The 15,510-nt window shown below is 33.9% G+C and overlaps 1 protein-coding gene and 2 pseudogenes across 2 annotated transcripts; all 3 read right to left on the bottom strand.

The window, feature by feature from the left end:
* Window positions 1-163: 163 nt before the first annotated feature.
* Window positions 164-3,991, bottom strand: LOC145642542 (U4/U6 small nuclear ribonucleoprotein Prp31 homolog pseudogene; annotated as a pseudogene).
* A 333-nt stretch (window positions 3,992-4,324) lies between these two features.
* LOC145641524 (inositol polyphosphate multikinase beta pseudogene) lies at window positions 4,325-7,706 on the bottom strand (annotated as a pseudogene). Its single transcript, XR_014115452.1, has 2 exons — window positions 7,557-7,706; window positions 4,325-5,395 (listed from the first exon to the last, which is right to left on the bottom strand). The product of XR_014115452.1 is annotated as an inositol polyphosphate multikinase beta pseudogene (transcript).
* A 2,720-nt stretch (window positions 7,707-10,426) lies between these two features.
* Window positions 10,427-14,459, bottom strand: LOC145641521 (ubiquitin C-terminal hydrolase 22-like). Its single transcript, XM_081692344.1, has 3 exons — window positions 13,165-14,459; window positions 12,399-12,517; window positions 10,427-11,652 (listed from the first exon to the last, which is right to left on the bottom strand). The coding sequence occupies exons 1-3, from the start codon at window positions 13,971-13,973 to the stop codon at window positions 10,904-10,906; spliced, it is 1,677 nt and encodes a 558-aa protein (XP_081548470.1). The 5' UTR covers window positions 13,974-14,459; the 3' UTR covers window positions 10,427-10,903.
* Between the last annotated feature and the right edge of the window lie 1,051 nt (window positions 14,460-15,510).

Raw genomic sequence — 15,510 nt, 5'->3', positions numbered from 1 at the left:
TGCAAATGTAATTAACTGTGCCATTAAGTTGATATTTGAGAAACCAGAAATCAATATTAATACATACATAGGGCTATTTTCATGAAGTAGTACTCCGTATATACTCTGCATCCCACTGCAGAGTTGATTTTGAAGTTGAATGCCTCGAAACACTGAAGCTAGCTTAGGAAGCTAACTTGCTTTTGTATTTCTTGGAAAGTTTAAGCCTGGTTGGAGTAGCAGACACGCGTAACTTCCCACATCCATCTTGACCAAAAATACCATACCCTACTCCCAACCCATCACCCAGTGAACTTCCTTCAGGCATATTAAATTGCACCCTATTAGCTAATTGTCTAATTTCTGTTACTCGATATCTTTCCTTTGCATTCCGTAGCCTTTTTCCTCCTCTTTTCTTTTTACTTCTTGAATCGTAAGGCACAGGAAGAGCCTTGTGTATCTTAGCTGTTGGAGGTTGTTGCAACTTGTCAATCTTCTTTCGTACCTCTTGGAGGAATTTCCTTCCAATTTTCCCCGTTGAGTCTCCTTTCACGACATCCACTCGAGCTGCAAGGGATAACTTTGCAGCCAGTGCACGAGACACATGCCCTCTTAAGGAGGGAGGTGTACTGTGAAACAATTCTGTTTGTTCAATATAACCAATACGAACCTGATCACTTGAAAAACCTGCTAAAATCTTCTTTTGAGCCCCAACAACTTGAACGTTGCAAGCTGGCATATTAGCTAACTCGACTAAACCACCAGCATCAGCAATGAGTTTAGCCGCAGTGGCACTCCCAACCAGAGCGGAAACATTAGGTGCAATATCTAATATCCGACTCTCAAGTATTTTATTCTTATCGAATCAAGTTCAATAACACGATCACAAGCCTCAAGAGTCCTCTGTAAAAGATCCTGTGGAAGCGGCGTTCCACAGGTGGTTGAAGCAGTCACTGAAACAACCATGATCATAGCAGAAGACAGGACGTCGTTGAGATGTAACACTCGATTCATATCAGTTTCGTTGCTGATCATCTTGACAAGACGAGCATATTCAACCGGGTGATGAATTAGATTTTCAAGTTCAGGGAACTTGAAGCGGTAACATTCCCTAATAAAATTGTATTCCTTAACAATTTTGTCTTCATGATTGTATTGAGTATTTACTGTATGAGGTATGATTGTATTGAGTACTTGTAAAATATTTATGAGGCAAATGTTAAATTGTACAGTATTGATGATCTTGACAAGTATTTATAGCCTATAAAACTCCAAAATTTTCCTAATCCTATACAATATCAAATTACCATAAAATCACTAAGATATACGGAGTCTATTATTATGGTTAAATATGATTATTTTTTTATTTTTTATTTTTTTTCTCAAAATATTTTGATAGATTTAAGTTAAAGGCAGATTAAATCAACATTCGAAAAAAATTTACCTTCGAAACTCCTAAGATATTATTAATCTTTTGTATTGCTCGATCATTATTCATCCATAGGTAGAGTATTTATACAAAACCTAAGAACATAAGATAGGAAACAATCTTCTTAAAAGATATACTTTAATAATATCTTAACATATAATAAACCTAAATATATTATTCTTCTAATAAGATCAATACGGAAAATATATCACACATATATTTTCTGATATTATCTCTAACACAAGATTATACAGGGGAAATTAAAGGAGAAGGAGAGGATACAATTCCATACAAACAATTCATAGAAAATAATGTAGATATAGGTCACTTAGTTATAGGTTTGGTCTGCTGTTTGGAGATTGGGGATATCACTTCCTTTGGGGAGATTATTCTGTTGTGGGCTCAGAAATTCGAGGAACTGAAGTTCCAAAAGGTGTTGTTTCTGTCTTGGTTTCTATGGAAAAGACGCAACAGCTTGGTGTTTGAGAATATGGCCGAGAGTGATGAAATTATCTTGCATCGACATAGTAGGCTTGTGGCTGATTTCAATCAATACAATGAGAAAATTTATGGCACCACGAATCTGATGCAGGCCCCAAGCAGAGCTATTTGGTCCCCTTCACCCCCGGATGTCATTAAGGATGATGGGTGGATTGGTCTTGGTGCTGTGGCACGCAATAACTCTGGTCAGGTAATGTTTGCAGCTGTAAGACGTGTGAAGGCGAGGTGGGATCCCTTAGTTGCTGAATGTAAAGCAGCTGTTTTTGGCCTTCGTAAAGCAAAAGAGCATGGCTTCACAAATCTGATCCTTGAATCAGATTCCCAACTGTGGTGTCGAAGCTCAAGAAGAACTCCTTCAATTTATCCTCGGTGGACAGCATTCTAGAAGACATTTTAGTTTCTTGCTCTAGCTTTTCTTCTATTTTTTGGTTTCATGTTAAGCAAGATGACAATTTCGTTGCTCACCATCTTGCTAGGTCAGTACCGTTATAAAGCACTAACCGGTTTTCAAAAGAAAAAAAAAAAAGTTACAGGTTTTAAGTACCAAAAGAATTTTCAGAAACTGATGTATGACCCAAAAAAAAGTGTATAACAGATTGTGTTGGGTATTTTGGTGGAGTATTGTGCATATTCTAAACGCTTTCGGAATAATCAAGCAAGGTATGATCTGCTCTTGATTTCTCTAGAATAATATCCTACTTGAATGTTCTAGAGCATAATTGACATTGGAAGCTATTAGAATATAATACATGGTTCGTGATTGTGGATACAAGAATGATGGAAGAATTTCTAGAATAATCAATCATTGAATACAGCACAAAAAAGCCATACCATACCTAAGCCTTTCTACATACTACACCTCCGAAAAATAAAAATGAAAACTTTAGGGTTCGTTTGGCATCTATATGGTTTTCTATTTTTTGGTTTTTTTTTTTTTTTTTTTTTTTTTTTTTTTTTTTTTTTTTTTCTCTAAATCATGTGATATATATATATATATATATATATATACTAGGTTAATTCCCGTGCCATGCACGGTCATAATTAAATTTTACAATAAATAAATATGATGTTAATTCAACAATAATTTATCCAAAAAATTTATTTGTAACAAAATAACTTAAATTAAATGTAAAGATTATTGAATTGGATTGTATAAAAAAAATATATAGTAATAGAAACTTAGAAGATTTAACGTTTTATATAAGAAAATTAAATTATTAGCTTAGGCAATTAGGTTAGTACCCATATACGAACTCATATACATTTGTCCTTAAATTTTTGACACACTTTAATCGGCATAATATGAAAATTTATTTGACTTCATTTTACTTTAGGATAATTAGTATTCCGTAATCAACTTTTTAAATATATTTTAGTTTGCGGATAATTAGAACAATTTGATTTAATTTTCCAATATATGTTATGTACGAAGTATACTACAACAAAATTATTTTGTTCTTATAAGCGTTATGTATAGTTTTAAGATTAATACTCCGTAAAAAGTATGCTACCAAAATGATTTTTCTTTAAAATTGATATTGATAATATTATAATAATCTTGGAAAACAATATATTCCAATACCTTATTTTTTTAAAGCTATGTTAGTATTTTTGTAATTAAAAGTTTCCTAATATATATAGAATATATGTAAAAATTTTAATTGAGTAATATTGGATTAAATATGTTGTCAAAATGGAAATGACTATTATTATAGGTTATAAAGTATATAGATGTCATTCAAATATGGCAAAAAAAATAAAAAAGGAAAGGAAAAAAAAAAGGCGGGAGAATTTTTAACCAGGAAATGACAAGTGTCATTCCTGGTTTCGCCTTTAGTATAAGTTATTGATATATAAGTTCTTGACAACACGAGCATAATCAACAGGGTGATTAACAAGAGATTCGAGTTTGGGAACTTGAGGCGGTAACAGTCCCGGATCAACAGTTTTATGTTCAATATCAACTGATAATGCAATGGCATCACTAAGTAATTGAAACTGCACTTTATCACGAACTTGTGTTTCTAATTGAATTTTATCAAGTTCATCAACGTAATGTTGTGAATTTTGTAATATTGACATCTTATATCAATGTCATTCAATATTTCTCCTTCACCTAGCATGGCTAGATCGGACACGAAGAATTCATCCATTCAAAAGGGTGTTTTGCGGTATATTATGATTGAATTGAGTACTTGACATAGGTTACAAGAATGCTCCTAATCACGTTAAGAAACCTAATTCGATAAGTATATAAAATATTAAAAAGAAATATTTAAAATAAGCTTTTTTGTAGATATTATCCCAATTTGTAGTTATATGGAAATATAGATTTTTAAAATTTTTAAAAAGTACCTCATCAATCATTACATCATTTATGGTAAAAGGAATAAAATACGAGTATAAAAAGTGAACTGTAATAAAAAGTATAATTTTATAATTTCTCATACTCAGAGCTTGAGATAAAAACGTCTCAAATCATGTCTAAAAAACTAACTGTAAAAAAGCAGCAAGTAAAGAGTGTGTTTGAGCATCAAAACAATTGCCAAAAGATTCAAGTCAGGGATTCAATAGAGGGTGGTGAAAACCTAGGCTCCGTTCTACTAGCAATCTTTATTGGTGTCGGAGATGAATTTGATCAGTGAGCAGAGCCCGCCCAAGAAGTTATGATCAAGAACGCCGTTGCCTTCAACAACATGAGCAAAATCAACAAGCTTGATTGTAGGAACCGCCTTTTTACCTTCCAGCAGTGATCCCTTGTCAAAAACAATCAAAACTGAGCTCGAATAGAAATGGTAAATTGTTTGCTCCTCAAACCATGACTTAAGCTCCTGCAACTGTGCCAAAATGCCAGAAGAACCACCATAGACAGGCGAAGCAAATTTACAATCCGGTTCTTTTTTGAAATCTGATGCTTGGTTTGACGAGACAAACTTCTTCAAAATCAACTTGACATCGTCAGCTGTATAAGTTATGGTCAGCTTTCGATCAGGCTTCCAATACCCTATATCTTGATTCTCGTAGATTTGCAACCCCGATACCCTGAAACCCAAATAAAGGCTAGAGGTTTCTCTGTCTTTTTTGAAACATTTGTCAATGTACTCGTCAGTGGCTTCAGGGTACCAAGTTCGAGAACCAATCTTAAAATCGATGATGGAGGGATTTGCATATTTTGACATTAAATTTTCCATAACAAGGTGAGGAAGGGGCCCAGATTTATCAGAAGCCTCAAGAGTCTGGGTGCCAAAAGATTTGGGGAAGAATTTGCGGATGTGGTCAGGCACTCTGACATCAGCTAAAAATGTCTTGTAGAAATCAGCCTCTCTTAAGCCCCGATCACCCTTAAGGGGCTTGTAGAATAAGCCTGATTCGTCTACGAGTGGGCCAAGCTGTCCGTTAAGAGCCTGGTGTCCGGCAACCTGGTGATCTGGGATCTTAAACACTGGCACACTTTTTGACATAGCTACCAAATTTTCAGTAATATTCCTGCATAACAAAGGAAACCAATACAGGATTAGGGATTTATGGTACCCATTATCTCCACACCCTTTGGTCAACATATATTGATCATATGCCGGTAAACTAAATTTGACAAACTATTTCAACTTAGTTTCTACGACATTAAAGAAAAGAAATTTCAAGCAATGCAATCGTCAAGTCAATCAGAAAATTTAAGCAAGTTCTTCATGACAACTCATTTCTCTATGGCTTCAACTAATGTCTTACACTCTAAAACACGACTGCTCTGCCTCTTCTCAGGAACAGGTGTAAAAGTCAAGTATGCAGCATAATACAGCAAACTAATGCTTGGAACCATATTTTCATTATAATTTTGTACATTCAACCTCAGCAGCTTCCATCTAACCCTTTAGTCAAATGAAGACTTGTCCACGTCTAGGAATCTAGGATACAGGTATACCCTTGAGCAAGAAAATCAGTAAGAACCACTTAAACTGATAGACACCACAGTGATGTAAAGTCTTCCTCCCTATATCTATGACATTCAAGAGCATCGTTACTGAGATTTATTCATCTTAAAATCATCATCAAGAACAAGAGTCTCAATTTCGGTGGGGCTTGCCAAAAGTGATCCTCCAAGGATAAATTACTCTAGGTAGGCTAAAGTGACTTCCTACTTAAACAATACATCAAGAATACAAGAATCAGTGCAAAGCCAACCACAATTAATAATGTTCAGCAAAGATAACGAATTACAGCCTTATCAGTATATCCTAGTACAAGAATCAACAAAGGTCAAAAACTCTTAAACTAACCCCCACCACATCCCCCCAACCCCCTCTCCCACACATCTATTTCAAAAAGGAAAACATTGAAGCCTGTGTGCATGATAAATACAAATCAGGGATGTTTCTGAAATTAGTTTCTGACAAAACCGATTACCTAGTAGGCTAGTAGCTTAGTACGCAATCCAAAAAAAAGAAAAAAAAATCCATACAAGCCAAATCAGTTAGAAATAAAGAAGAATAAGTAAATAACTAAAAGGAAAAATTAGCATCTCATGCAAATGAATCTAAAACAAAAATGAAAAGTAATCCATCTTCCGTACTTCAAACACAGAAACTTGAGCACAAAAACAAAAAAACTGTGCTTAACCACCAAGAATGTGCCAAAATCAAGTATACAGGAGAGCCTTGTGCAGAAGATTATCCTCAAATTAGTGCTCACACACGACACGGTACAAATGCATAAATTTGGCAGGTCAGGAATCAAAATTCAAGTTTTGCTTTCAAAATACAAACTAGAGAAAGATGGAACAGAAGAACAAAAGGCTACCTTCACTGAGATGTTAACATTATTGTATATCCTAATAGCCTTTTCAACCCAACAGATCCCTTGACCATATCATCTCATAGGGCCAATGTGCAAAACAAGAGTAGATTTCTAAATCCATTGGATCACCTATTGGGGTATTGACCATAACTCTATCCTCCCACACACAAATTTGATTACTGATTTCGTCTTCTAACCATTCTCATGATCTACAAAGGCGACATTATAGAAAAGTGTTTCAAACCCGGCTTTTGACCCAGCTTTCTAAACACTTTACCAACTAAGCTACCTCGACGAAACAACATAATCCCACATCTTGAATATGTACAACATAACCCCACCTCTTGTCCTTATAAGCTTAAGTACAATTGACATTAAATCAACTAGGCAACTCTCAAGGTATCACATGAAGTTTTGAAAGGGCTTTATACACATCTAGAACTTCCTAGATTGCCATTAGTGGGACCTACAATAGATTATGTGCTTAATTAAGGGCATAAAAAACTAATTAATCTTGATCCTTGGGATCTAATCTCTTATCTTTATCACACATTTTAATCATAAACAAGAGTAAAAATTACTTTACAATTTTGCACAGCAAAAAGCTCTTTACCTTTTACCTGCCAATCTAAACTTTATAATAATTCCAAGCAACAATTTAAATAATTTGCGCATGTAATCCAGAAATGATTCAGATCCCATTAATTTAAACAACCAAAAAGAAATAAATAAATGATCAACATATTAAAAATAAAAAATTCAGCAAAAATACAAAATAAAAGCAAAAAAATCACAAAAAAGCAAGAATTAAAATGTGAGGAAAAAAAAGTAGCAAGAGAGTAGAATAGAAACTAACAGATAAATCCCAGAAACTAGAAACGTTTCTTGTAATTTCTGAGAGAAGAAATTGCTGCAATTGTTAGCCTTTTTGATTATTTATTTCCACACTCTCTTTATCTTTTGCATAAACTGGGCAGCAAAAGAGGAGAGAGAGAAGAACTGGGGATTTATTAATAAATAAACGGACCTTATAATATACGGAAAGAGACGTGAACAATAAAGGGACCAACTTTCGCGCTAATGACGCTAATAGTGATTAGAATATTACTAATACTAAGTACGAAATTAAGGGTCTGTTCTGATTTAGTGAACTGAGCTAAACTGATCAGAACTGAATTGAAGTGAACTGAGCTGAAATGAATATTTTATGAGAGAAGGAAATTAGGAGTTGAACTGAACTGATTGGAACTGAATTGAACTGAAATTAAGCTGAAAAGAAGAAGCCCTAAGAATATAAAAACTTTCTCGGTCCATCACGTAATACTACTATTTTAGGATGCACGAAATGTTTCATGTACTTGTAAATTTATAACGAAGAACGATTTAAAAATACAAAAATTGACTATTAAGAATATGAAAGTTCGTGTTTAGAAGGAATTGGTAAAATGACATTGGAATGTCTAGTATAAAATGCTTAATTACTTGCTCTCTCATATCGAGTATAGCGGATTAGAAGTGGGTTTTATTTGATTTTAATTATGATAATTCATAAAATTTAAAATGTAACCATTTCAAATACAAATTATCAACAAAAAAAATAACTTTATTTATAACTTTCACTTTTATTTACATGTTTGAGATGAGTTTGTTTACCTCAAAACATAAATATTTCCCGTGAATCACCACGAATTCACTCTAGTGCTTATCAATGTACAAGTACTCGTACAACTCTATTGATAGCTACCAAGTAGAACATGGTCAAATGGTAAGAATTGAACCTTCTAACTTTGAGAGTATGAAATCAATCATAAAACATTTCATCTTACCTAAACACTCTGTTGTAGTATTCATCCTCATTCCCTTTACAAATATCACTATTCTTTTCTTGCCGGCATTGTATTCAAAACCATTAACATTATCAATTTACCATCATTTTTTATCACCTAATTTAAACCTAGTCACCTACCAAACATTCAACAATGCAAGGTTATCCCATAAAATTAATGTTACTAATGAAACCAAAATTTAAAAAAAAAAAAAAAAATCAAATGAGATAAAATCATAACAAATAGGTCATTTTCACTTAGAAGTTAGAATTTTAATATACAAAATATCTAATAAGTCCATAATTCAAAATAAAAGAATAGTGGATTTTTTGTCCACTAGGGAAATGGACGAAATATGGGCCATCAACTCATCACCATGAGTGTTTGTCACAAAGCATACTTGATTGACATGTTAAGTATCCACAAGTCCACAACTCATTCCAGACAAGCATGTATCAAGTAGCTTAATGTGACAAATTGGTTGCACCAAATTCTGCAATATATTTCTAGTTTTCTACAACTCTCTATACCTTTTTTGAGAATATTATCATTAATTACGTTAATTTTTTAATCACGGGTGAAAAGAATGCACTAAGATAGGTGTGATAATATTGGATAATTCTAATAGTATCTGATATTGTGATCTGTAATAATAAATGACTCATAGTTCATCGCTTTATTTTGGAGGGAGGGAGGGAGGAGGGGGGGTGGTCGAGCTCATTTTTTTGGGGCCATATTCTAAAAAAAATCACTTATGAAACCTTTTTGGTTCAGCCTTTGAGCTAATCCGGATTCAGGAATCAGTTCAGGTTCTAGTCCCTTCTCAATTTTTGTTGCAGGCGATCGAACACGGAGCTTCCCTACCAAGTGTAGTCTCAATCACCACTACACTGAAAACCAATTGGTAGAAGTTATGAAACCTAAAATCGTGCTAAATCTTTGCTAACCCGAATTAGGATTAATCTAATATGATGAGTTGATGACCTAAGTCTTGGTTTAACCATTCAAATTTTAGTCTTTTAATGCCCGAATACATAGTCTTTTATTATAGGTACAACAACTACAGAATAGAAAGACTTTCTGCATAAAAGGCAAACAGACCAAGTCTTATACAACAATATAAAATGAATGGCATAAGCAAAACATCCAAGTTAAATCACACCATATGGGCCATGTTTGGTAGAAAGCTTATTGGGGGTATATTAGCTAATTTGACTAACTTTAGCTGATTGACTAGTCAAACAAGCTAATACAAGTGTTTGGTAGTAAGCTTATTGAAAAAACTTATTCCACTAAATAAGCTCTTTTTGAAAAAGCTCATTTTAGGAGTTTTTTCAATTAGCTTATTCATTAATTATTGTGAAATGACACTTATAACCTCATTTAATTTAAAATCCTATCTAAACTACCTACCCCACAATTAGCTTATTGGTCATTTCACATACTCAATCACCTTTAAGCTATCAGCTATTTACCAAACACTTTTATACACTCAGCTAATAAAATAAGTTAGTCAAATCAGTTAATACAATCAGCTAGTCAAAATCAGCTAACTTAATCAGCTTCAGCTTTCAGCCAAATAGGGCCATGATCTAATTCTTGGTATAGCAGATTTTGCAAATAAACTTCAACAAAGCAAGTTGAAAAGAAACACTCAGTACAGAATTTTCATGATACTGGACTTAGCCATTTCATAACAGATAACGGCGACATGCCTATCAAATTCATAATTTCACAATTGCAATTAGCAAAGAAATACATGAATGAAAAGAGAAAAAAAATCTCTATGGTTCGACGAAGTTAACATTGACCACCAAAAAATTCTAGGTCATAACAAAATGAAGAAAATATGAGAAAAATCAAGCTAAACATAATTGTCCGCTTATTCTATACAAGAATATTTTGTTTTTTTTTTTTTTTTTTTTCCTGGAATCTCCTTACCAAGATTTTCTGCAAATGTTTTAAGTTGGAGCCTTTCGGTATCTCATATTTCGATGAGGATGATATCACACCCTCCAACTCTGTTGCTGCAGTTATCCATTAGCAGCATATGAAAACTATGAAACACATTGAAGCTTCTGGTGCCTGTAACGATTAGAAGCGATGGCTTCATCGACATTTTACTCTGCAGTGTACCTCATGAGCTCCATTTCAAAAAGGTTATTCAGGAACCTCTCAAATCAAAGATCAGCCAGATTTCACTTGGATCCTGCATATCTCAAGCATGCACCAGACAGGCAGTTCATGCAAAGATGAGGTCATTTCCGAGTCTTTGCAGACGACTTCTTTTAATTGGCAGCTTGTATGCGACCTCCACAGGGTCAATATGGCATTTTAAAAGCCTCTTAAATCCAGCAGAAAACACAATCATCATCAATCAGCAACAACCTGCTATAGGAAGAAATGCATCTCTTCTAGGAGAAATGGGCGAGCAGATCAAGTCATCACTCGTCTTGTGATACAGCATTTTCTGCAAATAGAATATCATATAGCACTGAGAAGCTCTAACAGTCGCTTCATCAACCTCTAATATCCATGCATCATCGCATTTATACCACTGGTTATGCAAACGTAGAAAAGTGACATAGTGCCCAGATTCAAGCATCCCTGAATGTGTTACTACAGCAAAAATCTCATAGTCTGTAACTACATCAGCTTCATCATCTTCAAGAGCAAACATTCTATTCCCATGCCTACTTCTGACTATAGACGATGACATATATGGGGACATATCCAAAGAGAAGGGAAACTGTACGTATTGGTCAATCTTCTTGGAAACTTTTCGAACATGGGAATGCTCAAACCTTTTAATATGTAAGCAGAGAACCAAGGGCAGCTGTCTGAATGACAATTGTTTCAATGATTCATGCCTTTCTTGACAATTTCCGCAAAGAAGCTTCTGATCAGATCCCAGCTTCTCAGACCTTGTAAAATGACCCAGGCAACTTGATAGCGTTGTCATGTTATCACTGCTACTTGCATGGGTTGTTTGGCTATCCAAGTCAAGAGATATGTCGATAAAAGGATCATAAGTAGTTGAAGTGGTCCCACATACAGTGCAAGACAAATCTGAACGCAGAAGGCCGGAAAATACCCTATGTGCAATGCACTCACAGTCTCTTACATCTGTGACAAAGAATATTCATTGTGTTAGAAGAGGGATCATTAAATATAATAGTTGGTTCATTAGCACTAAGTACTTCACACATTTCAACTTCCAAAAGTACTTATTTGACCAATCTTTCCGAAGTCCTGCAACTCTTATCATCAATTTGTAATAATAAGCTTGACTAATAATGTGAAAGTACAAGTATAACTGACATTATAAAAGACCTATACGATGCTAACAGTTTGATCTTAGAGGTTTTGAAATCCAACTGAAAAGCTAATATTTATATGGAAAATAGGAAGTAATTTATTCTTTCAGTTACTATGGAATTCTAAAGTTCAAGCACATTTAACATTCACAGCATTAGTCATTTCAGAAACAAAGAATCTATCTTTCCCTGTATTTATAGCAATTTGAACTGATATTAGTATACTAATGTGTGGGAAACAACACACACATTCCAATAAACTATTTCAAACATCCATATAATGAGAAAACATGAATTTCCTTTGGGGAACAGACAGTATCACATAAACAGCTTAGAAAAATTCCATTATATGCTCCATTCAAATTTCTTTGGGCCCTCATGAAGCAGAAGACAATATTTGTGCCTCATATTATACAGTTAAGGACAGTGATTGCACTTCAGAACAAATTTCTTCGCTCTAAACTTACACTTTAACTTAAAGCTTTCTTGATATTGTTGTGCCACAATTACAAATCAAAGACGGACAAAACACCTAAATCTAACACTAACACCCACCTCCATTCAGCTTCAAGTTCTTGGATTCTTTCTCATGTATTTGGTCAAGAATTGATATAAAGAATTCATGTGCATCCTGCTGCTCATAGGTTGCATGATTTTCTGAGTGCAACCACCAACTGTAAAGACAAAAAAGAAGTTTTTATCTCAGGTGGAATCACCAAAGATGCAAATTCAACCGAAACAGCAGAAACCACACATCAATTCAAGCAAACAGTCAAAATAAACTATCCATTTTAACCACAATTCTAAACAAAGATACACAGTCCAATTACTATAAATCATCCCAAAGCTGCCCCATGTTTCTATCACCACCACGACAATATCAAAGCCTTAATTCCAAAATCCAAACCATGGTTCGAAACAAAGATTCAACTCAATCACTAAAAAATCATGCAAAAGCTGCCCCATATTCCTATCCACCACAACAACAATATCAAAGGCTTAATTCCAAATCTATAATCTCGACGTCTTCACGGACTAAGAAACCATCCCATGAGTCAAGTCGAGTTGCTCACATAGATTTTGTCCTTCACTCATCCCAATCCAATGCAACATGATCTCCCATATATTGATATCCATATACTTCATCCAAAAACACCCACACTTCACAAAATCCTCACACATTTCAACTTCTCAAGATTTCAATCAAAATGACACACTATTCAAGTATACAACATGTAATAACATATACTAGCATATAGTAAACTCAAACATTATGATTAAAATGGAGATAAACATCAAATCTTGGAATGAATGAGGATACCTGTGAAGAAATTGAGCAGGGCTATAAGGAGATCGTTCACCAGAGAAAACAGCAGTGAAAAGATCATCAATATCACAAGGCAAACACAGCTGATCAGATGACCTTTTCTTACAAGATTTTCGATGGCGGCTGTCACTCAAGAAGTAATTCCTCAAAGGAGGAGCATGAAGCAATGCTTGCAACACAGAATTCATAAAACAAGTACTTCCCAAATTGTTCAAACCCCTTAATCCTAAAGGAAACACCATTTTTGACCTCGGATCTCGTCTCAAAACAACTAATTGTTTTGATTTCATCAAATCCAACTCAACTGATGATACTTTCCTTAAACTACTACCATTACAACCATTACTACTACTAATTGAACTAGTACTAGTACTAATTTTTGATTGAGTGTTCTTAATTTCCTCGAAATTTTGGGCCATGAAAACCCTGTCAAAATCAGGATCATACACCTGATCACAACATACACAACAATATAATTCTGCTCTGTCAAGATCAACAGCTATTTCATGGCCATTATTAGAGTCAGAATGCAAATGGGTATGATTTGGTGAATCTGAATTTGAGAAACAAGAAATTGTTGAACAAATTAAACAAATGTAAAATCTACCCTTATTAGACCCAGAACAAAAACTGCATCTGGGGGCATCATCTTTGTGACTTAAAAAGATTGGATTTTTAGCATTTGGGGTTGTTTTTAGGTAATTTTTGAGGCGGGTATAACAATTTAACCCATGTTTTAACTTGAGATTTGAGAGATGTTTACATGGTTTTGGGATTGAAAAAGATGGGTTCTTTGTATACATCTACAATCAACAAAATAATAATTATTTTTAGAAAAAATTGCGAAATTAGATGTTAGATTAAGGGCAGATATAGAAACAGAGATCTAACCTTTAAAAAAAAAATACAAAGATTAATGATTGAATTAATAGGGTTATCAAATGATATTAATACAATTAAAATTTGTAAGATTGAAGATAATACAAGATGAAAGATCAAATCTTGATTGATAAAAATGAAAGATAATAATAAAAATAAGAAGAAAAAAAGGAAAAGAAAAAGACTTTTCCAAGGCAAAGGGGAGGAGAAGAGGGGGTGGAGGAAGAAGACGGGTGGTGGTCTAAGACTACTTTAGGTGGGGCGGTGAGTTACTCACATAATAGGGCACTCACACTTTCTACTTCAATTTGGGATTTTTGCAATTTTTATTTTTATTTTTATTTTTGGGTTTTTTTTTAATAATTATTATTTTTTTTTTTTGCTACTTTTATTTTTCTACCTTATTTCTCGGGGTTGTACTATTATTGGAGGGTATGTGGTTGCTTTTTTGCCTTGATTATTGTCAATTTGGCATCTATTTTGAAGATTTCATAGAGGAGACTTAAGTTTTTTTTGAGGGGAAACGTTAGCAGGATTGTTATTTCAAATCAAGTTCCGACAAGGCTAAAACACCTTGCGGGATAGAGTCGATACAAATAAGCTCCGAACAATCACGAGTATCCCATCTTGCAACAAGGTGTGCTACTGTATTTCCTGCTCTACGAATATGAGAAATATTAAAAACATGAAAATTGCTAGCTAACAGCCAAATATCATCAGGTAGTATTGGAAAAATATAGTATTGGAAAAATATGTGAATATCATCAGCCGAATATCATCAGAGGAGACTTAAGTTGAGGAGACTTAAGTTGAGGAGACTTAAAATATAGTATTGGAAAAATATGTGAATGTCCAATAAGGTAGATGATTATGTTTTGAGTATGTTGATGTTGATGAAACTTGTCTATAAATATTGTACTATATTTTGTGATTTTTTTTATGTTTGACAAATTTATTTGCTAGTATGACTAGTTTTATTGATTATCATTGCATTGGTTTACATTTGTATTGAAAGGTAACATAAATGCATAACCTTTAATCATAAGGGAAGTCGATTAAACATACTTTCTCCGTTTTCTATTAAATGCAACACTTTTTACGAGATGATTAGATTTGGTAAACAATTACTTTATCAAAATAATTTCTAACACTAAGATTATAGAAAGGTTAAGTACTACGTGTAAAAATAATTTTGATTAATTTGTTTGTCTACATTACTTAAATCTCTTTCTCAAAGTGCGTGTCAAAAAGATGTGTTGCGTTTAAAAGAAAATAGAGAAAGTATATAAAAGTAAAACCCTTAGGGGCCGTTTGGTTGGGGGTATTCATCAAAGGGAATGGGAATCAACTGAGCCGATTCCCTTTGTTGTTGTTTGTTAGACACTTTCTTTCATTCCCTTTATCCCCTCCATTACCCCAAATCCTTCTAACTTCATTCCCCATCCCCCCCTAGACTTTCTC

The sequence above is a fragment of the Chenopodium album genome, chromosome 8 (genome assembly GCF_948465745.1).
Source record: "Chenopodium album chromosome 8, dcCheAlbu1.1, whole genome shotgun sequence".
In the NCBI taxonomy this organism is placed as follows: Eukaryota; Viridiplantae; Streptophyta; class Magnoliopsida; order Caryophyllales; family Amaranthaceae; genus Chenopodium; species Chenopodium album.
The sequence above is the reverse complement of the archived record's forward strand: the minus strand, read 5'-3'. Positions and strand labels throughout refer to the sequence as shown.